Genomic DNA, 25798 nt, shown 5'->3' on the forward strand with positions numbered 1-25798 from the left:
GGACGGTAAAAAACCGGTATTTCCGGTAAATTTTTCATCATTCTTTGGCACTGTAATAAAATTGACACAGCTAAATTTTTTTGATACCAAATATTTATGAGTACAAATACTCATATTTTGTTCAATCAGTTTCAAACTCTAAGCTCAATAAACCTTTCTACAAGGTTTATATGAGATTTGATTATTGCAAATACTTGCCGAAGTAACTTTTTGAACTAAAGCTAGAGTGGGGTTTCAAAGAGCATTAACAAAATGCCATCTCTTTCTCAGATGATATTGTTTCATGAAACTTTATACATTTCAGTTCAGCTATCGAACTAACGTTCCACAACATTTAAAGAATGTACAAGTGTACAGTGACTGAAAAAAACAGCTACAAGAAATTAAAGATTGCTTCACAATAATAACTATATTTTTCATTAAAAAACTGGAATTTGGTCAAAAGATGAAAAAAAGGTTTATCTATAAACAGGCCAACTTTATCAAAATCGTTTTTAGTGGTGCCGGGCTTTCAAAAATTTATAACTAAAAATGTTGAAAACTGATAAGAAACTTCCTACATTGTTTCAAAACATAAAATGTTCCAACAGCATTTAAACACATGTTAGAATATTTGTATGAAATTTCTCTATCAATATTTTCAAGGTAATTGATGAAACTCTGTTGTTTTTATTTTTAACGCTGTTGAAGCATTTTCTTTTTCCAGACAAAGCAGTTACCAAGTTTTTATAAATTTGTATTATAGCAACAAAGACCGTATGGATCAGATCCAAACAACCATGGTTGGTCCGCACTTCTCAAATCAGACAGTGCGCTGTGTAAATCGCACCGTTATCTTCTACGATTTGTAGAGCAACACACTTCCTTCCGAAATATTCTACACTAGTTTCCGAGTACAACCGAAGCCGAGTGCCGAGCAAAACCGGTGCCCCAATAGCAACGCTACTGTGTGTGAAAGAGAAATCCCAAAACACACAACTGAAGTGCAATTTTTTCCTTCTCTTCCTTCCACAGTAAGCAAACAAACAGCACGAAACGATATTGCTTCTTCTTCTTCCTTTTCTTGTTGGGAACAAACAAAACCTACTGAGTTGCTTTAGCGCTGCTCCCCTACTCTTAATGTGATGATTTTTTCTCTTGCTCTCACCCTGGCGAAGCCTTCTCTACTCCTAGATTGGGTGTGCGCCTGGCGTCTTAACAGAGCGGGGCAAGTGTTTCAGAACGAAAAGTTCACTGAGTTGCACTTTTCAAGCCGCTCGGGGAGGAATGGACAACCATGCAAACAACTATATATATTCCTGAATTTTGACTAGGTTTTTAATAGATTTTTACTTCTAGTTGTTCGTTTTAATTTTTGAAAGGCAAACTTAATGCGATTACGACCTAGGTTGCGGGGAAAACATCCGTATTTTAGACAACAAAAATCTGTAGTTTTGTGAGTCAACCAAAAACTTTGTGACAGGGTTTTGAGTTTTCTTTAGTAATTTTTTTAACGAAAAATCTTTTTGTATTTAAAATTTCATATCATTCTCATGAAAGACTATAAAAACCTTTACTATATCTGTAAAATCTGTTCTTCAATCTGAATACTGTTCTACAGAGTTTAGGACAAAAAATCGTCGAAAATTATATGAAAATTCTATAATTTCTGCAACCTCAATGCGAAATTATAATAATAAAATGACGATGATAAATATTATGATTATCATGAGGGTGATGTTAGATTTGTGACAAAGTTATGATTTATAGGGACAATCCCATCTTTTTCAATTGAAAATGTTGCCAAATCTATTGCGTTGAAAATTCAGAGGATTTTAAGCCATTACTACTGCAATTAGACGAAACCTTTTCATGAATTCGATGTACTTTGAAAAATACCGGTTTTACCGGTTTTATCGGTTTCATAAATAACAAATACCGAAATACCGGATTTGGAAAAAACCGGTAAATCCGACCACCCTAGTTACAAGCCCGTCGAGTAGTCACAAGGGCCTTGTTTGTCTCCGAAATCTTAACATCTAAAATTGACTGTCCTTCGCTTCTGGAATCAATTGACATAAGTGTCCGACCTCGAGGACTACGGAACCGGTTTTTACAGCTCTACAATCCTCTTCGTCAAAACAACTACGGGGCAAACAGTGCATTGATCGGTGTGATCAGGACGTTTAACCGTTACTCTGAACACTTCGATTTCGGAACATCGTGGGATTCATTTAGAAGAAAAATTTTAATAGCGTTCAGGTCTAGGTAGTTTGTGTAAACTTTTTTTTTATAATTTTTCTCCGTTTCGCTTTGAACTTGGAATAAGTCATGAACAGTTTGTGTAAAAGTCAATTGCCGAAAATTTTCCAGATGCATTTCCGAATTCATTGTTAAGTAATAATTGCAAAACTATTGGGCGATTACTTTTTCTGTCGTCTGCTACTAAATTTGAAATCAAGAATTTATTGACCGTGCCAAAAAACAAATCTTTGATATCTGAAATTGATTGCCCTTCCCTAAAAGCTCCCGTGTGCAAATTTTCAATACAATCCATTGCATAATAACGTCATATTTAATTGCTGAAAACAGTGAAAAATTGATTAATATGAACTTTCGCCGACCCCTGGCAAAACATTTGACATCTGAAATGGATTGCCCGTTCCCGAAAACTACCGTGTGCAAATTTTCATTACAATCCGATGTCAAATAACGACGATATTGCAAAAATATTAAAAGGTTAATATGCACGACCCCCTTTGCCGGTCCCTTTCGCTGAATTTAATACCTGAAATCCATTGCTCGTCCCTCAAAACTCTCATGTACCAATTTTCATCTGAAATCGATGTATAATAACGACAATATAGCATTAACAGTGAATAGTTAATATGGACGACCCCCTTGGTCGACCCCTGTTTTTAATTAGGATAAGTGAAATCAGTTGTTTGTCCCTAATAACTCCTATGTGCAAATTTTCATCCCAATCCGATGTATTAAAACGTCAATATCACTGAGATATTGAAAAGTTAATAAGGACTACCCCTTTTGCCGGCCCCTTACAATAAATTTGATACCACAAATCGATTGCACGTCACTCAAAATTATCGGGTATCAATTTTCAGCGGAATACGATGTATAATAACGTCAGTATCGCAAAAACAGCTAATAGTTAATATGGACGACCCCATTGGATCTGTTTGAAGCAAATATTTTATTGAGTTTTTAATGGAAAAAACTTAAGCGATTATGTCAATGCTTTCTATTTCTTCCATATTAATGCCCCTCATGTTTTTATCGATTATTTTAAACAAGATGATATTATCGGATCATGGAAGATATTTTTAAGTAGAGGTCTTTCTGATTTTTAAAATGTCACCAATAACTGACATCAGACGACTAGTCGCTTCTAGGGTTTTTATCGCCAAAGAGATTGCGTTCCTGTGAAATCTGGGATAATACATGTCGAAACATGTATCAAGCTATTTGAATTTGCTTCTCTGATATTGAATTAGATGAAGATAGAATTTGAGCAAAATATCTCCAAAATAGTTGGTTCAAAGACAGACTATCATTAACCATTCAGGACGATTTTTGAAAAAAAAATTCAAAAGGATAAAAACTTATGTATTTTGAAAGTTTTGAAACATCGTTATTGAAGACAAAATCTTAAAAAATTAAAAGAGGAATTTGAGTTTTTTTTTTAATTTTGTTTGTTTGTTTGTTTGTTATTTATAGCAGTAGAGTAAGAATACAATATTCTTTTAATTTATTACTATAATTCTCCTCTCCTAGCAAATAATCTGAATAAACCCGAGAAAAACTCGGGAAGTTTTAAACAACATCTGGACATCCCAGCCAGATTCGACTTATCAGGATTCTTTACTGGATTTATGGGCAAGCCTGAATATATTCAGAAAATCTGGAATAAACTAAAATCAAAGTATAAAGTATAGACCGTTCAGCATTCTCCTGTACGATCTACAGTGAAATATACGCGGATACATCATAGATATTTTGCTGAAAGCATAAGTTTTTAATGATTGTGTAGCTTTAACAACGTATTAATATTTCATAAATTATCCAAAATTATTTGAAAAATTTAAAAAGCCTGTAGTAGATATTCGGCCGAATACTTAGCTCAACTATTCGGTGAGCCGAATATTCGGCTAAACGGTTTTTTGGCGGTATTCGGCGCCGAATATTCGGCCGACCGAATATTCGGTACATCTCTATTAAAAACTAAATTTTCATAAGTCTTCATAAGACTTTTCATTCAAAACAAATGTTGTAGCAAGTTACCCCATTTTCTGAGGAGGGTGAAAATCGCATGTTTTTATAAAATTAAAAATAACTATTTTTTATTTATATAGATTCCGTCTCACGACATAACTTGACGAACATAATTCCTAAAATTCACTCGGTCCATGGCAACCGTTCTCCAATTCCTCGGACACCCCACGTTCGCCAGATCACGCTCCACTTGGTCTAACCACCTCGCCCGTTGCGCCCCCGCTCGTCTTGTTCCTACCGGATTCGTAGCGAACACCTGTTTTGCAGGACAGTCGTCCGGCATTTTCGCAACATGTCCCGCCCAGCGTATCCGGCCAGCTTTCACCACCTTCTGGATACTGGGTTCGCCGTAGAGTCGCGCGAGCTCGTGGTTCATCCTTCGCATCCACACTCCGTTCTCCTGTACGCCGCCAAAGGTGGTTCTTAACACTCGTTGCTCGAATACTCCGAGTGTACGCAGGTCCTCCTCGAGCAATATCCATGTCTCGTGCCCGTAGAGAACAACCGGTCTAATGAGCGTCATATACAGGTTACACTTCGTGCGAGGGCTAAATTTTCTCGACCGCAGTTGCTTGTGGAGTCCATAGTAGGCACGACTTCCGCTGATAATTCGCCTCCGGATCTCACGGCTGGTGTCATTGTCTGCGGTCACCAGTGAGCCGAGATAGACAAAGTCTTCGACTATCTCCAGCTTGTCGCCGTCGATCGTGACCAAAAATAACTAAAGAAACCAATAATTTTTCTAACTACGCCAATTTGATGTCCCATCATCCTTGAAACTTTTTATGCATAAGGGGGATTAACTGTGAATATAAGGTTTTTAGAAACCATTGAAGTTAAAAATTGTTGCATGTTGCCCCAGTTGACGGTAATACTTAATTCCACAAAAGAAACGCTTTGTTAAACACTCGATTCAACGTTCAAATCGAGCTCATTGTATTTGAATTCGGTTCCAATAAATCAACTTGGCCTGAGAAATCCATGATGAACTTCCGACAAAAGATGGAACCAAACAAAAAATTCCTCTAAGATAACAAAAATCTTTCCTTGTTCCGTTTCGTTAAACTCATCCCCGGAAAGTGGAAGAAGCTGGAATAGATTCGCACATTTTTCCCCGCTTATCCCGTGACAGAGGAAAAATGTGGCCTCTTAAAGCACTTTTGATATGTGATGGTTGAATGTGAAGCACGAGAGTGCCACAAAAAGCGAGAAGATGGGACAAATCTTCCCAGAACAGGCGATAATAATAATGTGCCATGATTGTTAGCATTTATCGGTGGTGGTGGTGGTATCATTATTCGGAAAACTTTTTCTCATGTCGCCCCGTTCACAGCAAAAGAGCACACCCACTCTCCCACAGCCCACAAACCACCCACAACAACCGGAATTTATCCTCGGTGACATTTATTGCTTTCGTATCCAATGTAATTAATTATTTGATTATTTGATGCCGCTTACAAGGAATTGATTGGAAGCGGATAAAACGGCGCGATAATCAGTTTGTCAGAAATAATTTCCACAAATGTTTGCAAACAATATCTGTATTATTATTATTTCGGTGGATTAAAATGTGTACACGTGTGGTTCAAATAACAATGTGATACAACCGCTCGTCCAATACACAATCGCTTCATTGAAGCTGAGAACATTGATAATGATGACATTAATGGACATTCATGAATTCTTAAGAAATTTAAGGTGTCTGCTCATTGGATACAATTTTTTATCATCATTAATCATTGAGTTTAAGTTAAGATTTTGTCATACAATTTTCACATTTGTTGCCAAATGTAAGAACAGAAAAAATTCAAAAAAAAAGTGTGAAAAGTATAATATTATACACAGTAGTTTAAAGGATAAACATATGTGTGTAGGTCTTAAATGAACTCATTTTAATAAAAACGTTCAAGGCAAATTTTTAGCTTCAAGTTGGAGTCGTTCAGAATTTGAACAACATATCTTTTAATTAGTATACATGAATAAGAATAGAAGAAGATACAGATGCGTAGGAAAAAAATAAATCACATGAAACAGTGCAATCTTTTCCAAATTTAACATGCTGTCATGGTTGATATTTTTCCCATGAAATTTTTCACATAATCCAGTTCAACTATCAAACAAACGCTTCACAAAAAATAATTTAAAAGTGTAGTGTATGATTGGGAAAAAATACAACTATTTCCGTAAAAGGGAACTTTGAAATTTCTTCACCTTTTGACATTGTAACGGGCAAAGTATCATTAAAATCACGCGATCCACGCGATCAAAAATGGTGCCGGTTTCAAAATGAGGTTAATTATCACAGGAATAGAAAAAAATGCTACAACTCACTGCAATTCGTTTCTTTGTGTCTTAAAAAATAATATTTTTTTCTTTTTTAAAAACAAGTGAATGCTATTTTACTTAACTTTGAGACTGAGGACTGAGATTTCAAGCTTACAAAAAAGTCAAACTTATCAAAAAAAAAAAAAAATAAATAAATAAATTAGAGAGTAGGTATTTATTTTATTTACATAGTATTCCGTCTCACGACATAACTTGACGAACATAATTCCTAAAATTCACTCGGTCCATGGCAACCGTTCTCCAATTTCTCGGGAACCCCACGTTCGCCAGATCACGCTCCACTTGGTCTAACCACCTCGCCCGTTGCGCCCCCGCTCGTCTTGTTCCTACCGGATTCGTAGCGAACACCTGTTTTGCAGGACAGTCGTCCGGCATTCGCGCAACATGTCCCGCCCAGCGTATCCGGCCAGCTTTCACCACCTTCTGGATACTGGGTTCGCCGTAGAGTCGCGCGAGCTCGTCGTTCATCCTTCGTTTCGAAACAGCTGTTTCCACTAAATTGCCCTCAGTTTCTTCTAAAAGAGAAGTAATGGACCGAAAAGTAACAGAAATTGAAGGAAAAGTATGTATCTACCTAAGATACAGATGAGACCAAGTATAAGTGAGAAAAACTTAACAATATCATGACTGAAAAAGTGTGCGCTGGTCGATGGAACGATAAATAAATTTTTTTTAATTTTTTCATGAATTATCATAAGATTACCTTCTTTTCCTTTATAGAAAGTATTTAAATCAAACGTAAGGTTTTTAAGATACACGCATTCGTAAAGTCTGCTTCATTTAATATTGGAACACAAACAATTGCGTGTAGCTCAGTCATTTATTAACGAATTCATAATTTGTTTTTCATACAAATGTAGCATTTTCTTTACTCTTTCATAAAAAAAAAAATTAAAAAAATTATTCATTGCTGTTTCGAAGAAATTCTCGTACTTTTCCCGTAATACGGCACATTAGGCGGCGCACACCCTTTTCGTCCACCGTTTTGGCGATTTGATTCCACCAGTTCTTCATTTGAGTCATGTTCCTAACAAGTTTTCCCTTTGCCTTAAGCCTCCGCTTCGTGATTGCCAAGTATTTCTCTATCGGCCGGAACTGGGGGCAGTTTGGGGGGTTGAGGTCCTTCGGTATTACGCTGACCCCGTTCGTTGCGTACCATTCCATAACCGTTTTGCTGTAATGGCAGCTTGCGAGGTCCGGCCAAAACATTACTGGACGGTCGTGGGCACGAATAAACGGCAGAATCCGTTTCTGTAGGCACTCTTTTTTGAAGACTTCTGATTTCATTGTCTTGTCAATGAGAAAGACTTTGGTTTTCTGTCCACAACTGCATATCCCCTGCCAAATCATGTACTTGCGGGCGAATTTATCCGCAAACACGAACATAAATTTTGCAGGTACATCCCCCCGAGCCGTCGCCAAATAAAATTTTTGACCTGGGATTTGCCCAAAGTCCGCCTTCACGTAGGTCTCATTGTCCATCAGAATACATCCGTCGAACTTGGTCAGCACTTGGTCGTACAGCTTTCGAGCACGGATTCTGGCCACATTGTTCTGCTTCAGCGTCCGATTTGGCTGTTTGCTGGCTCGGAATGACCTTATTCCTTCCCGGAGACGAATTCGTCGCACCGTACTGTGAGCGGCCTGGAACCTATTGGCCAAATCGCGGTCTGAAAGATTGAGATTCCTCTTGACGGCCTTGATGACTTTCCCACGCAGTTTCCGGTCGACAGTTCCACTCCGACGCTTCGAATGCGGCTTCCGAGCCGTCGTCAATGTTTCCTTGTACTGCTTGATAACACGCCATACGGTATTTCTGGGCATTTTAAGCTGTTTAGCTAGCTTCGATGCCGACAACAATGGATTTTCAAGAAAACTGTGCACAATTTGATCTCTCCGTTCGGCTTCCATGGCGGTTGTTTACAAAATGCTATCGTTTGGTGTTATGACATAAATACATGGTGAAAGGTAATGAATTTCCCGACACGTGGGTGAAAAAAGTTTCCAAATCCGTCCACTAGGAGCGCCACAATGAGCAAAAGAATTTGTTCCAATATTAAATGAAGCAGACTTTAACTTTTAAAAAACGTATGCCAAAGCAGAAAATCAGTCACCGTGTGGAGCAGGTCACCCCCCTATCCTTTGTCATTCATTTTGACAACCATCAAAATTACGGGCCCACGATTTTGTGGGCCCATATCAAACCTGACATTTTGCTATCAAGAAACCGGACTAGATGTCAAATCGTAGAGAATTATGAATGATTGCACACTAACACAACAATCATTCTGGTTCCTCATTGGTTAAAAATTTGACTTTTTCAACTCTGTACTGCGTTGAGAGGAAAACACCATAAACGTTTCTCCCGATGGATAGGAAATAAGAAAAAGATTCTTGTTCGCAAGAAGAACCGGATTTTCATCCCCCTGCTGTGGAGCAAGTTGAGAACCCCCTGAAGCAGAATGAGCTTCCTTTAAAATTTAAACTTGTAAGCTGTACAGAGGTACTAAGCCTATACATATATTTATTCATTACACTGTCCTTCCCAAATTTTTAATCGTGATACAAAATATGATTTTGTTAAAGAAATGAAGAAATTAAATGTGAAAGATTACTTGAAAAAATATATTTTTATTTAAATTTCCAATATGATTACTACATTTTTTCTTGTATGTGTCGTGATTTTACGATTCTTATGAACTCAGAGATTATTCAATTCCGAGATTCACTCACACACGTCTTTTACTTACAAGAATAGATCAATGACTGACTTTGTTTTGTTTGTTTTGTCTAGTGTTGCCAAAATACCAAACGTTGCCATAGACATTTATTTCTATTTTATTTTTCTTCAGTGTTGCCAAGTACAATTTTTTTTTTATTAAGTTTGATTTATTTTCTGCATATCCTTCATCTCATCTCTACATACCTTCTTACCTCTATTCTCAATTAAAACTTGTCACGCGCTGACTTTTGCTTTTTTTCTGTCGAACAAAATTTTATTTACCAAATTTCCTTAATTTTTTTTTCCATATTCCACATATTTATTCTCTATCCTATAAATTTTATTTTATTCCTGCTTATTCTTAATTTCATCTCTACATACCTCCTCAACATTATTCTCAATAGAATCTTTAATTTACAGACTTTTGTTTTTCTGAAATACAAAATTTTATATCCCAAATATCCCTCATCTCAATTCTAAATTCCATTCCATGCAAATGCTTTTCAAATCTTAAAATTTTATTTCTTCTCTGCATATTCTCCATCCAATCCGAAAATATTCCCCACAAAAGCTTTCACAATCTATGCTTTTCCTGTCGCTCTGCTTTTGTTTACCAGAGCCGAAACAATCCGCAAAAACCATTCTTAGCAACAGCTTTTTCAAACTGTGCATTTCTTGTCACTCTGTCTCTGTTTACCAGAGTCGGAATAATTCGATAGTTTTCATAGAAACAGCCTTCCACTAGCCTCAAAAATCCAAATAGAAAAAATAATAGAAGCAGCTGCCTTAAAAATCTGTGCTTTCTAAGCCTATCCTGTCTTTGTCCACCAGAAGGCCAAATCAAAACAAACATCAGCAAAAGCCGCCTTATAAATCTGCGCTTTCAAAGTCAAATCCATCCATAACAATCAATCAGCCCCCACAGTCCTAAGAATTTGCGCTTCCAAAGCCATTTCGTCTTTATCCACCGAAAGACCAAATCATAACAAACAATCAGCAAAAGCTGCCTGAAAATCTGCGCTCCCAAATCCATTCCGTCTTTATCCACCGGGAAGCCAAACCAAAACAATCAAACAGCAGAAACAGTCTTAATTTGCGCTTCCGTCATTTTCCACCGAAAGCAAAATCAGAACAAACAATGAGCAGCTGCAGCCTTAAAAATCTGTACTTTCTAAGCCAATTCTGTCGTATTCCACCGGAAGGCCAAATCATAACAAACAATCAGCCACAGCAGTCCTAAAGATCAGCGCTTCTAAAGCCATTCTATCTTTATCCACCGGAAAGCCAAATCATAACAAACAATCAGCAGCATCAGCCTTAGAAATCTGCGCTTCTTTAGCCATTTCCGTTTTTTTTCCACCGGAAAGCCTGTTCAAAATAAACAATCAGCAGCAGCAGCCTTAAAAATATGCGTTTAAAAAGCAATTCCGTCTTTTTCCAGTAACCGAATCAGCAACAATTTTGTTCGTAACAGCAGCCTTTAAAATCGGTGCTTCCTGTGCCAATCCGTCTTTCATATCGGAGGCCGAATCAGAAATAAATTTTTCGTAGCAGCAGCCTTGACAATTTGCGCCTTCTGTCCATATTCTACCAACCACGCCAAATGTCGTGATTTTACGATTCTTGTGAATATCAATTCAGAGATTCACTCAGACACGTCTTTGACTCACAAGAATAAATCAATGACTGACTTTGTTTTGTTTGTTTTGCCTAGTGTTGCCAAAATAACAAACGTTGCCATAGACTTTTTTCTATTTTATTTATCTTCAGTGTTGCCGAAAAATTATTAATTTTGTTTTTTTATTTTTAATAAAATTTTCAGCATATCCTTCATCTCATCTCTACAGTATGTACAGTCTCCCCATGTTGGTTTATTCGGGTGTTAGTTTACCAAATATCAAGCTTTTCATGAATTTCAGTAATTAAATACTTCCTCTTTGATTTCAAGTATGTTTTTTTTATTTTCAATTTTATTAAAAAATAACATATTTTGCCGAAACAATCAACGTTTTTAAAAACTACAATTAGGGGTTAAAATTGCAGCTTGTAACAATTATTAGTCAAATTGAAAATAATTATTAGTCACATAGAAGTCCATGGCAACACCCGAATATCAACATTAAAAATCAACAAGTTTCTGGCAAACATTCCGAGCATTCTTCGCTAGTATACATTCAAGGGTTTTACTGTTATCAAATACACAAATAATATGTCTCATGCATTTTGATGATATTGTCGATTAACTAAAAATCATAACATGAAATAATTTCTTTTAGTTTAGTAGATGATCAGTAGTTCAAATGATCGTTGACTAATAATTGTGTGTGACCCATGATTGTGGGGGGACTATACATTTTTAATAAAAAGAAATGATTCATTGAATAATGTTGTTTTACAGATTTACAAAAAAAAACTTAGATATATTCAATTTGCTAATAGGTTCAGAGTCATCATAGTTTCAAATAAAACATAGTTCCAAATGTAGCCTTAACATTGTTGTGAAGTTTCAAGCTGCAAAATACGAATCTCAGTTCAGCGAAAAACACATTGAACTACAGAGAAAATTGAATTCACCTTCCCCTTTCAGCACTTTATCACTGGCATAGTTTCACAGTTAAAAGCTTAAAAGTGCTTCCCGGTAGACCAACCTAATGGTTGTGCTTTGTTCTTTTCTTTTCTCTTTTTCCAGTTGCTTCAGGTGTCGATGCGATTTTCATCAACAACGAGTCACCATTAGGCAAAAAAGGGATCTGGCCCCGGTGAAGAAGCTTCGGGGTTTCCCATTGGCCACGTTCTGTGCAGCAACCGTAAAACGAACGGACGTCGGCATTGAAATTGAAGGTAGGAAGTAAGGAAGCACTTCCAAACGCAATCTTTGGCATTTCTTCAAGCATTTTGCTTTGCTTTGCTGCCACCGTACTGCTGCTGGATTCAAATACCCAACAAATAACGAGCTTTTCCGTGCCAGGAAGCACTCTGAATGAAGCCAAAGCCGCGCCACTTCCGTTGTGAATAGGAAGGCGAGAAGGATGGTTGTCTGGTTCGGGTAAAAAAAGGAAGCAGCATAAGTAAAATTAAAGCATCAAGCCAGATTTCCTGAGTTGCCTGTTGAGCGCGCCAATGTGGGCGTATGTTAAGTACCAGGGATTCTAAATCTCAACCTCAGTATTTGCCAGCCCCTGGTGATAAGGAAGAAGTAGGGCAGGCATTGAAGAAATTCTATCAGCCATAGCGAGCTAAATCCAAGGTCTGAAAAGCCACGCGTAAAGGAAAAGGCAAATGCGGATCTAGAGCAGAGCTCAGTCAGTACACAACCAGTCAGTGACGGGGCAATAAATAGTTGGGAGTGCCATCAGCAGGAGCAACAGGAGCTGAAATCATGGCCGCGGCAATCGAAGAAGCGGTCTTCAACGCACTTCGGGGCCACCAGGACGAAAAGACGAAGCTGCCGGCACCGCGCATTATCAAGATTTATGTTGCCAGTCTCAAGGAAGGTGAGTCCGGGATTTGTGTTGCTTTCGGAAAGGAAGAAAACTGATTATTCACACATCGATGAACAACGGTGGGGATGGAAGCATTTATATGTGTTTTTTTTACTTCTTACCGAGGAACTTCCGTGGGAAACCAAGACATTGTTGCCGAAGAATAGGTACTAGGCTCGATAAAATGGATTAATATGAATAGATTGATAACATAGTTAGATACATCGTTCGTGCGAAAAATGCGATAAACAGTTTTACCTCAATGTAACGTTCTATTCCAGACTGTTAAGAGTGAACCACGAACATCACGAGAAATGGGAACATGGGAAGAAATTTGTGTAAAAAGTATATAAAAATGATATGCTTTGATAATATACGAAAGTGTCATCAGGCGTGTGCTTTCATTACGTCGCATGAAACGAAATGTAAACAAACAGTTTTTATAAAAAAAAACAAAAACTGACATACAGTACCGTTCATAACTGTATAGAAATTGAAAGCAAGCGCCCTGTCACTTCGAATTTGAACTTCCATAACTTTTTACTCTGATGATATTTTTTTTATCACACTTTCTGTATTAGATAGATCAATTATCACACTATTATACCACAAAATTTGAGCTTTCTGAAGTTTGTGTGACCTGAGATATAGTAATTCTACGAAAATCGGACTTTTTGGACTTCTCTTATTCAAACTGCAATATCTCAGAAACTGCGCTACATTTTTTAATTTAAATTTAGCAGAGTGATTGTTGAAATATCAAGTTATCATGTCTGAAGTTTTTGAAAAGTTCTATCGATGGGATCAAAAGTAACGCGAAGTACAGTATATCAGGCATGAACCTAAAAATGCGATTTCTATAGAACTTTGGACGATTCATGAGAACAATATCGTTTTTATACACAAATCAGTCAAAAACTGTCTGGCAAAAGCAATGAAGAAAAGATAAAATGGAATAAATGATCTTTTTGTGTTTTGTAACCATAATCTCACGATATTGTCTTAATTTTTTGGTTGAAATAGATTTACTGGTTGTTAAACATAAAATAGGATTGTCCTATGGAAACATTCATCCAAAATTCTATAGAAACCGCACTGCTAGGTTCATGCCCGAAATATTGTAGCTCGCGCAACTTTTGATCCCATCGATAGAACTTTTCAAAAATTCAGACATGCTAACTTGATATTTCAACAATTACTCTGCTAAATTTTAATAAAAAATGTAGTTTCAGAGATATTGCAGTTTGAATAAGAAAAGTTCAAAAAGTCCGATTTTCGTAGAATTACTATATCTCAGGTCACACAAAGAAAAAACCTTTCAAAAACTTCAGACATGCAAGTTTAATATTTCAACAGTCACTCTGCTAAAGATTTCTCTGCTCAGATTTCTCAAAAGAAAATTTCTTGCAGTCGGAAAAGTTGATTCTTGAGTTAAAAACTGTATCTTCAAAATGTTTACCGAAAAGTGCAGAAATTTGTTTAATAAATTTTTACCTATTTCCAAAAGTTATCTTAAAACTAGTGTTAATAAGAATTTTTGGAATCAGCGCCCCAAAATTATTCTAGATTCTCTTAAATTCTTTACACCCAGAGATGCCAATGTGCCTGATTTTTCAGGATTTTCCTGATTTTTCGAGGCTCAGCCTGACAACTTGATGAGCCATTGAATTTCCCTGATTTTTTTTAAAATAGGCCTGATTTTACCTACTTTTTGTGAATGTGATAAATAATGGGTAGTAACGAACCGGATTAGATACCATTTCTGAAGTGAAAAAGTGAAAAGGTAGCTAAATCAAAGTAATCGAAAGATTCCCTTCAATTCTTTTTAAAAAAAGGGAATCAAAGGGAATATTTCTATTGCTTTGATTTAGTAGAATTATAAAAACCAAGTAGGCTCACAACTCACAACACAACACATATTAGAGTGGAAATGTGGAGCGATGACCAAAAAAAGGCCATAACTTTGAGCAAAATTTTCGTTATTTTAACGTAGTCTGATTTAGCATGATTTTTATTTCATCAGTTCCCTGATTTTTTTTATGTTGGCAAACTTCTTTACACCTCCGAAATTGTGAATTCAAGAGCTAATTTTGACTGATTTTGGAATGTTGAATTGAAATATGCATTTAATTTTATCTCAGCTTCGTTTCTGAGATTCAAGACTTACTTATGAAAATTAGTAAAAAAAATATTTATTGATTTTGTATTCTTTATGAAAAGAATTAAAAAATGCTTGAAATATTTTGAAAATAAACTTTTAAAATCAATTTCAATGACTGAGAGTAATTTTGACTTTTGGTAAAAATTCACATTAATCATATGTTTTTCCCAGTTCTACAAAAAAATAGGAATCTGATGAAATTGCATTGAAATTTCAATCCGAAATGACATTTATAGTCTTCAACGAAGATGTTAAATGAATTAAAATCTTCAATATCTTTACTTTTCAATATCAATACTTTCTAACGTCAGAAAGTTTTTTTTATTAATTTTTTAAATAAATGTAGGATTACATTAATTGCTAAAGCATTGCAATACATTGTATCTCTAAAACTAGAAAATCTTTACAAAATCTGGATCTTTCATAAAATGAAAAAGTTAAAAAAAATTTAAAATCAGTTTTTAGTTTTATGTAGGTGCTTATGCTGATAATCTATGACTGATTTCAGTGAAAATTGGTAAAATTTAATATTTTCACGAGCCACGGTACCAACATCTGACAGAATATTTGAATTTTCGACACCAAAATATTTCAACACCTTTTATTAAAAAATATGCACCAAAAATACTGTTATCTTATGTAGTTAATACTATTCTTTAATTGCGATTTAAATAAACAACTTTTTAGTAAAATCTGAAGCTAGATTATAACTTTTAATTTTAAATACGATTGTGTAAATGATCTAGAAACAATATTGACGCTATGATTGTTGTGAATCCGAGTTAGTCAAAAATCACTCCAAGGTTTTTCGAGTGATTGTCTTGTCGCCGAGAAATTAGTCGATTGATAAGTGGGTAGTTTAAATTATTATTGTGAGTGAGTTTTTTTTTCAACTCTGTAGCTGAATTTATATGTCTATCACCAAAGCATTCAGTTCTTGATATAAAAAAAGCTTAAGTTTTAATATTAATAAATTCATAATGAACATAATAGCTATAACACTCACAATCAAATTATTGTTGCAAAAATATCTGAAAATTTAACGTTCTTACTTGAATTTATAAATCTGTAGTATTTTATATTCTATCTTACAATGCCGTTTCTTAAAATTTAAATGGATCTTCTTAATTGAAATTATCTAGTAAGATTAATTACCTTTCATTAAGAAAAAAGAATAAGATATAAAAATGCTTTCTGTCAAAATCATTTCAAAAACACATCATGAAATCTATAACTGAAATTTATTTTAAGGTTTTAACAAAAAATAAACAAATTGAATCTGTTCATTACGAAGTTTCTAAATTTTCTGTTTATATCATTTTGACAGGAAAAGATTTACATTCACGAAAAAATAATTGCAAATAATTGTGTTGCCTTTCCATGTTTATATGTCTCTTTTAAATTTTTACAAGATAAAAACAAAAAATGAATAAATATTATTAACCCTCTTAAAACCAACCCCGCTTTTATTCAGGGCTCACTAAAATCAGCATAAAATCAATGCCATACATTATCTAAACTTATTTTTTGAGTAGAATGTTTCAAATTATGTAAATCAAACTATCCAAACTGATAGCCCCTGTTCGACTGTTTGAGCAGTTGTCAAAAGCTACATCTGAGAAAAACATGGGAGAATGTTTCCTATTTTTGATCATTTTTTATCATTTTGTTAGCGCCAGAAATCCTTGGTCCATGTGTTTTTTTTAAGTAAAATAACTATTGAAGAACCAAGGGTTCCTGACGCTTACAAAATGATAATAAAAAAAAAATAGGTCCATTTTCAGTTTTATTTTACATGAAATAATGGTCTCATACATACCACTATTCTGGATTAATTTAAAAAAAATTATCGTAGATTAGGTAGAAATAAACAAATATAAAGGCCGTCTAAAAGCGGGATTGGGAAAACCGACAACCAAACGACACTTATATATATATATTTAAAATTTAAAATTAAAAAAAAATCAATTTATGTACGATAAAGTTTTTCGTAGAACTTCCACTTTAAAAGTGGTATGAAATCACAAATCTAAAGTTCTGTAAATTTATAAGCAAAAAAATATGGGATTATTCAAGGTTTAACATATTAAATGGTTACATGTTAAAAGAGAGATAAGAAAGTTGTACTGCTAATAGAAGTCCTACGTTTCTTAAGCGCCTTTTGGAACATTAATTACCCCAATGGAACATAACATCTTTTGTTGAGTAAATATTCCCACGGTGTAGAAAATTTTGAAAATTCAAGGATAAACCGACTAAAAGTTCTAAATTTTTATAGAAATACGTGCGTTTTCATGTATTTAATACCATTTTTTCTTACTTGGAGAGGAAGAGGGTTAGTGATCACTAGATAACGTGCAAAGTTTATGAGTTTACCCAAAACTGGAATTTCATAATTCATTTAGTTATTTCAAAGCAATTTCAGATGAGGAAATAAAAAAGAGGGTTGTGAATTATCGTATAATTCCTAAAACCTTGCTCGCGAACGTTTCGGCAAAATTCCTTATATAGGATGGATACAATATGGGGTCTAAAATGGTTATTATGATACTTTCAAACCACTTTTCACGTACCCGAATGCCAAAAAAGGTCCTAAATAAAAAAAAAACCCTCTTTGACTTAAAGGAGATAGGCTCTCATTCAACAATAACATTACATATAGCACATTCCATAGAATATTTAACCATTTTTTATAGCAAATTTTCTACAAAAACAAATTTTACCATAATGAAAGGATTTATTGTACTGTTGAGAAAGTTTCGACATATTCAAATGGTTTCTTGTATTGAAAGAGGGCTCCAAAAAACATATAAAATGTGACAGAACTCGGACAACTATTTTGATAAAATTTGCCACCCACCTATCTTTAAAGTAAAGTATTGATTTGAATTATTATAAATCTTTTACGTTTTCTGTATAGAGAGGCTTTCATACAAAATAACAAAAATTGACAAAATTCAAATAATTTTCAAAAGATTTTCATAACAATAGATGCATTGAAGACATCTTTTACTTTTAAAGAGGGTTGGAGAATGTTTTGATATCATCAGATGTCATTATATGAATGTCAATACATGAAGACATCTTTCCAATTTTTTGTGGAAAAAACTGTAGAGATGAGATGAAGGATATGCTGCAGATAAATCAAATTTAAAAAAATGGTTGTATTCGGCATCACTGAAGATATATCAAATAAAATAATTTCTATAGCAACATTTGTTATTTTGGCAACACTAGACAAGACAAATAAAACCAAGTCAGTTATTGATCTATTCTCGTAAGCGACAGACGTGTCTCGGTGAATTTCTCAATTGAAATTCGTAAAATCACGACAATGGACACGCGTGGTTGGAAGAATAAGCACAAACAGCGCAGATGTTTAAGGATGCTGCTGGTGATTGTTTTGATTTGGCCTTCTGGTGGAATAAGACGGAATTGGCTTTTGAAACGCAGAATTTTAAGGCTGCTGCTGCTGATTGTTTGTTATGATTTGGCCTTCCGGTGGAAGAAGACGGATCTGCTTTTATATCGCAGATTTTTAAGGCTGCTGCAACTGATTTTTTCGATTTTTCCTTCTGGTAGAAATAGGCGGATTGGCTTTAGAAGTGCAGATTTTTTAGGACGCTGCTGCTGATTGTCTTGAAGAAATTGAAAGAAGAAATTGATATCTGTTCCAGCCCATGTTTGTGTTATCAATATTCAAGAATTTAACTCATCTTGATACCTTGTTGAAGGCCGCAATACGTTTTGGCGTATAATTAAAAAAACCAGGTATTATCTTTGGTGTAAATATGCCACATATAGCCGAAAAAACAAAATAATCGACTCTTGATTTTGAATTTGGAACTATCCGGTACAACTGTGTTCGATGTTTACTCTTGGGCTCGAACTCGCGGACATCGGCTCAGGAGACAACAGACTTGTCAACTGAGCTATATCACAAGCCCGGATAGTTAAATATGGATGCTTCTGGCTATGTAGAAATAAGTTTCATTTTTGAAATTGAAATAAGGATTGGTTGCTAGTTGTACGGGAAAAGTGTCTTACTAACATTCCTCCCTTTTATTCCCATTGACTACTAGGACGTAGCCAGCGCCGTTATTAATGCATTGATAATGTAATGGTAATTCAAAGCATCATTCTTTTGAACTTTGCACAGAATTGATGGCCTCGATTAGTCACAGAGCAGTAACCATTGCGGAAGCATAGCTCGTCATGCTTAACCATACCAGCGATAATGGGATTCGAAATGTATCAATTTTTATTCTCAATTCAGAGAAGTTATTCAAAATAGATGTTTATAAGAACTTTTCAAACGTTTCAAAGATTTAAAATGGATATGAGAAAAAAAAAAGTTAACGAAGCTTAGCTTATAAGAAAATTCATCGTTTAAACAATTGACCTCGGGTTCGAATTCCTAAGCAATACTATAAGTAGTGCTGCAGAAAACAATCTCTATTCATACCTTCTACTATGAAACCGCACTAAATAGACACAAGAATGTCTGTCACATTTCTTGCAGTGGCACGTGAATCAATTCCTACTTTCCAATATTCATGTTGTGATTTCTTTTCTCGTTCTTTGTCTCACTCTCTCTCGCTCACTCTGGAAACCCACAAAACGTCACGGAATGAAGACTTCAAAGAGGAACGACGGCTGCTGCTGGAAGTTATCGGTCCCGATTTACAGTCGGTTTACGACGACCGACAAATTGAGGTAATTGAGGGGAAACTCAATGGAAATCCATCGATTGTCACCATGATTGTTTTTCTGTTCATTTTTCTGCTCCATCGTCGTTTATGCTACACCTTTTTATAATCAACCGCCCGTGCTGTTGCCGCATGGACGAACACCTGGCTCGAAACTCAACCGAACCCAATCCAAACTGGGATGGCCACATCCGCCCTCCCCCAACAACCAGGTGGAGATTGTGGACGTACACTTTGGAACCGGCAGCGACTGTACGGCTGTCGATTTGGATCCGTATGTGCTCGCAGACCACCTGGAGGAAATCGAAACGTGCCACCGGGTCTCTAAGAGCGTGTTTCTAGTTGTAAGTAGCATGTCTGCATTGGCGGCCCCCTGTTATTTATATAATTGTGACCTGTGAGAGTAGATTTTGATTTTCCTTTGCTTTATTGTTCTTTCCATACTTCTTCCTTATTCCTTGATCCCTGTATCTTTTTTCTTACTTCCTTTTCCTTTATTATTCCTTGATGTCCTGTTTTGGTCTGAATGAACGTGTGAGATTTTCCAGATTTTTGAAATAAGATCAAGTAACGCAGATTTTGGATAAGAAATTTTTCATGAAACATTGCAAAATGTGATTTATTTTTGGTTTTCATTTTTGAAGTTTTTCATGAATATTTCCTTCCCGTGCGATGCAAATAATAATTCATTAGCGGAAAGTCGAGCATTTAAGATGGACACTGTTAGGACGAACTGTAAAAGAAAGTCATATTTTGCTTTTGCCATTGCACTCTTCTTGCAGATGGATAATTCAGGTATTCTCTATCTTATAAACCATTTGTATTAGTAAATTTCCTTCCTTAATACTGTTATTATATAAATTTACAGTTTCTTTGCACATAAATGGGTCGATTCACGGTGACGTATGTTCCCTTTTGTGGTGACAGTTCGCACGTCCTGTTTACAAAATTTCACGAACGAGAAATGGGGTGCGGCGAAATTTTTCTTGTAGCTGCACGGTCAAGAAATTTAACTTAAAACTCAGTTTGAGTATAGCAAAAAACCAAGTCCCATTTTGTAAACTAAATTAAGCCCATTTTTTTTTGGTTTTAAACGGAATCTCTCCGGGAATGAACAGAAAGTTGAAAATTCTAAACAATTTCAAAAAAGAGATTTGTTCATCAAAATGTTCCAACAAGTTTTTAAAATTCATTTTCAACACATTTCTTCTTGACCAACTCACTTTGCATTGAATATTCTGTGGCAGCGCTTCTACTTGAAACTAAAAATTCCATCGAATAGCCAACTGTGGAAGCTTCTAAAGAATTTCAATGTTCCGATTGTCTGGAAGTTTCTTGTTTTATTTTGACCAGAAGTTGTAAACAAATGCACATACTTGTACGACAACACACACAGGGACAGAAGAATTCAACATAGGAAAATTCTTTGGTAAACATACTGAAAAAAAAGGCTGAACTGTTCTAAATTTTCATGATTTGATATTTTCGAGGAATAAAAATAGTGTTTAATTTTTAAGTTTAAATCCATTTATTACAATGTTTCTGTTTTCAACTGGATTAACAAACAAAATGATTGATTTTTCAATATTTGATACTAAAAAATCTAATTTCTTAACAACTAATTTCCTTTTGAAATTTTTTCAACCCAAAATTGAGCTGAGAACAATTGTTAAAAACGTGTGAATGAAAATTAAATTAGGACCCAAATGTTTGCTTTGTTTCCTCAGCGTGTAGAATTGGAAAAAAAGGAATCAAAACAGGAATCGCGAAGTGTCAAAAACAGTGAGGCCAGGCAGTGCGTGAATCGACCTATTAGCCCAACAATATGGTTCTCGGATTTCCGTTCTTTATAAGCGCTGTTTTCATCGGCGATCCCTGGTGCTTTTCGACCGCAATTGCTCTCCTCGCTATAGGAGATGAAATTCTGGAGCAAATATAGGAGAGAATGGAGATACTTAATCCCCTTTTCTTATTTCCATCAAATCTTTTTGGGAAAATTAGGAAAGTCGCCGTCTTTTGCATTTTCTGACAGCTAGTATTTTCAAATTTATATGTTTCAAAAATTAGAACGATACATGAGCTCGAAGACGAACTAAAAGCATTTTCGTGAAACTGAAAAAATTGTGATAATTTTTAAGTTACAGGAGACTTTATCCTTTACTGAAGGAGACTCGATACTCAATTCAGGGTACCCTGACCTCGATCAAAAATCTGATAAAATGCGAAGATAAAGAGGCCGTTGACTATTTTTTTCCAAATTACTTCTCATTTCACAGTTTGTAAGTGTCAGGCAAAGAGAATTCTAAAAGTTTGTCTGCTACCCAAGGCCGTGCGAACGGGGGGGTTTAGGGGTTTAACCCCCTCCATGGAGATTTTTTCCTAGTAAAATTTTCACCGTTGTAACGCAAAATTACTTGATGTTAAAACGCGTTAAAAAATACGTTTTTAACAAGAAAGTCAGAAATTTGGCTCGCCTCCGGCGGTATTTAGCCTTGAATTATCCTAGACTAGAAACATTTCATATGACGACACTATAAAACGTTCATGAATTGAAACTAATTTTTAATTGTAAGTTTCAATTGCAATCCAATCAATCTTTTGTATTTGAACTCAAAACTTGATATACAAAAACCCTACCTCTTCTTAATAATTAATTTTTAACGAAACTTTTAAACAAAGATAATTGACCCTTTTTTTTTTATCAATTATCAACTTTCCTCAAGAGTTGAGTTCTGCGAAAAAAGTTATAGAAGTTTTGATAAGTTTTCCTCGGTTAACGAAATTTTCAAAAAGTTGGAAATCAAATTGAGTTTTAATATTTTTTAAAGTATAATACTAATCGTTTATCAGGTTTCAACAAATTTGTTAAATGAAATCAAATTTTTTTTTTCAAAACTTTCTGCAGTAATGTCAAAAATACTTGTAATAATTTATTTCTAAGTTTTATAAAAACTGTAAGTAATTTTAAAACTAAAATTATAAAATTTGTTTCTGCTTTGTGCATTCAATGTTAACAACATAACTTGGAATTCCTTATTTTTAATTTTTTATCAGTTTCTTATTGATCGTTCACAAAATCACCCATTTTCAACCATTTCCTTGTCAGTATAATTCAACATGAAGTTATTATTTTGAACTTCAAAAATTAACTTTTTTTAGAAAAGGTTTTATCTCTGACTACGATCACTGTCCCTGAAATAATATTGAATATATTCTTCTTTCAATTAAATTAAATTAAACCATCAACTATTGAATGTTCAAAATTTCAAACAATTTTAAACCTTATTTCAAAATGGATTTTTTCCCCAAATGAAAATTCTCATTTCAAATCGCGATTAAACATTATTTGTTTTAATTTAAAATCCTCCAGAATTTTTCAATTACTTCTTCAGTTGAAAATGAAGAAAAGAATTAAAAGTTACGATGAATAATTCATTGCAATTATTTTTATTTCTCTTACTATTAATCATGGGAAATTTCTTACCTGAATGGATAGCTAGTCAAGAATCCAGATTTTTTTTTAATTTGTATTTTGGTTATATTTATTTCAAAATTGAAAACAAGACTGCTTAGAAATTCTTTTGAAGCAAGTTTTTAATACAGAATAAGGAAAATTGTTTTGAAAAATATATCAGTGACTTACCGAAAAAAGAATTTGAAATTTTCATTGTATGTAGTGGATTGGATATGAAAATTTTGATTTTTTATATCACATCAATTTATAATTTTTTGAGTTTTTGTGGTAATAATGATTAAAAATTGTGTTAGAAATCCATTACCTTATTTACGGGGTATTTTTGGTATGGTTAATTTTTTAGCTAAATTTGAATTTCGAAAACCCCCCCCATGGACGAGTCCTTCGCACGGGCCTGCTGCTACCCTAGAGTCATTACATACTTTATGCCGCAATTTTCTAGTTTTAGGATAAATACAGTATTTTTAGTTCGTTATAACAGATAATTTCTGTATAAACATTAGATATTGGACAAATATTAGTAATTTCATGATAACCACCCGATCAGGAGGGAAAAACAAAATTATATCAAAATGAGATATTTTGAAACTTATTTTTTTCTATCTAAATGAGTTATAATTCAGTACTCGTAGGATGTTAAAATATCTCAAATTATATCAAAAATTCTATACGATCATAGCTAAATTATATCAGTTTTTGATATGCTCCTATCAAGATTATATCTCGTTCAGATAGCATGGTTTGATATTGGACATAACAAATTATATCAAAATTATAACTTATCAAGATATGAGTGTTTCGAGAAAATTTTCTAGTGGAAGGTCAATAAACCACATTATTTGATAAAACCATCCCGATCAGGAGAGCATATCAAAATAATAACTCAAACGTATCTCACCAAGATATTTACATCTGATTCAGTTATAATTAAGTACTCCAAATTTTCGATTGTAAGTTTCTCCATTCTGAATTATATCTTATTCTGATTGACAAACTTGAATGGGGTTGACCTCATATTCAATGATCAAAATTTTTTCCGGATTTTCCTAAAATAAAAGATTATATCTTATTTTGATATTCGTACAACTTTTTCTGAAACACGGACATCGAAGTCAACGGCTCAAACCTTACATTAACGAGTTTCGCTCAACAGATTCATAAAATTGAATCAAATTTTTGGGAAACCAAAAATGGGGCATCCCGATCAGGAGGGAAAAACAAAATTCTATCAACATGAGATATTTTGATACTTATTTTTTTCTATTTAAATGAGTTATAATTCAGTACTCGTAGGATGTTAAAATATCTCAAATTATATCAAAAAATCTATACGATCATAGCTAAATTATATCAGTTTTTGATATGCTCCTATCAAGATTATATCTCGTTCAGATAGCATAGTTTCATATTAGGCAGAACAAATTATATCAAAATTATAACTTATCAAGATATATGTGCTTCGAGAAAATTTTCTAGTGGAAGGTCAATAAACCACATTATTTGAAAAAACCATGCCCCATTTTTGGTTTCCCAAAAATTTGATTCAATTTTATGAATCTGTTAAGCGAAACTCGTTAATGTAAGGTTTGAGCCGTTGACTTCGATGTCCGTGTTTCAGAAAAAGTTGTACGTATATCAAAATAAGATATAATCATTTTATTTTAGGACAATCCGAAAAAAATCTTGATCATAGAATATGAGCTCAACCCCAGTCAAGTTTGTCAATCAGAATAAGATATAATTCAGATTGGAGAAATTTCAAATCGAAAATTTGGAGTACTTAATTATAACTGAATCAGATGTAAATATCTTGGTGAGATACGTTTGAGTTATTATTTTGATATGCTCTTCTGATCGGGCAATGATCTCAATCCATTCAGAAGAAAAATATATCTTTTTGACTCTAGGGATCAACTATCTAAGAATCAACTCCTAAAAAAATGAGAGTTTACTATTGCTTTAAAAATATGGCATTATTAAGTTCATATTATAACTCTTACGATTGGCATATTGGAATAAATATTATCATAATTTTTTCATGTGAGAAATATTTCAAAGATCTTCAAATCACATTTTATTAAAATTTTCAAACAAAGTTCAATAACTTGAAATTTTTTTTTAAATTTCATGAGAATAACAGCATTGTTGTTTTGTTCTATTTGACTCATTTTTCTAGAACATTTGATATTTGTTAGACATCCCTGTTTCGAGATATAGAGAAGTAATCAAGTATCCCCAGGGAAGAAGTATCCTCATTCTCCACTGTGTGTGCATGTGTGAGCAAATATCCGCTTTACTCGACCTAGCAACATTTTTATCCAAGCTCGACGACGAAAACCCACTCTGGTATGACTCAAGGTAGTATTTGTGATTCTAATAAACTTTTCACCGTCAAAACGGTTGAAAATTTCCGAAAGCATTGCGAGTAATGGACTATCTTCTAAAAAGAAAAGTTACATCAAATGGACCATCCGCAAAGTTGGTTGCTCGCTCGGCTAAGTTCCCGAGTCGATGGGTGAGGTTAGAAAAAAACAAGAGAGATTAATAGCGGGAAAGATCACATGCGGGATATACATGGTGTTTTCGATAGAAGGTCCAGCAGTTGATCGGCAGAGCTTTTTCGAAAAATTCATG

General features: G+C 34.4%; 1 protein-coding gene across 5 annotated transcripts in view; it reads left to right on the plus strand.

Moving 5' to 3' along the window:
- Positions 1 to 25798, plus strand: part of LOC129758243 (protein qui-1) — a 457546-nt gene that overhangs the window by 177066 nt on the left and 254682 nt on the right. For all 5 annotated transcript variants that reach the window (XR_008739925.1, XM_055755711.1, XM_055755712.1 and 2 more), the window contains 3 exons: positions 12027 to 12831; positions 19617 to 19696; positions 19902 to 20033. Coding sequence is in view for 4 of the 5 variants with exons in the window: in XM_055755711.1 (XP_055611686.1) it covers positions 12717 to 12831; positions 19617 to 19696; positions 19902 to 20033 (327 nt within the window). In the remaining variant the exon portion in view is untranslated. The remainder of the gene's footprint in view (positions 1 to 12026; positions 12832 to 19616; positions 19697 to 19901; positions 20034 to 25798) is intronic.

Source organism: Uranotaenia lowii, chromosome 3 (genome assembly GCF_029784155.1).
Source record: "Uranotaenia lowii strain MFRU-FL chromosome 3, ASM2978415v1, whole genome shotgun sequence".
Lineage (NCBI taxonomy): Eukaryota > Metazoa > Arthropoda > Insecta > Diptera > Culicidae > Uranotaenia > Uranotaenia lowii.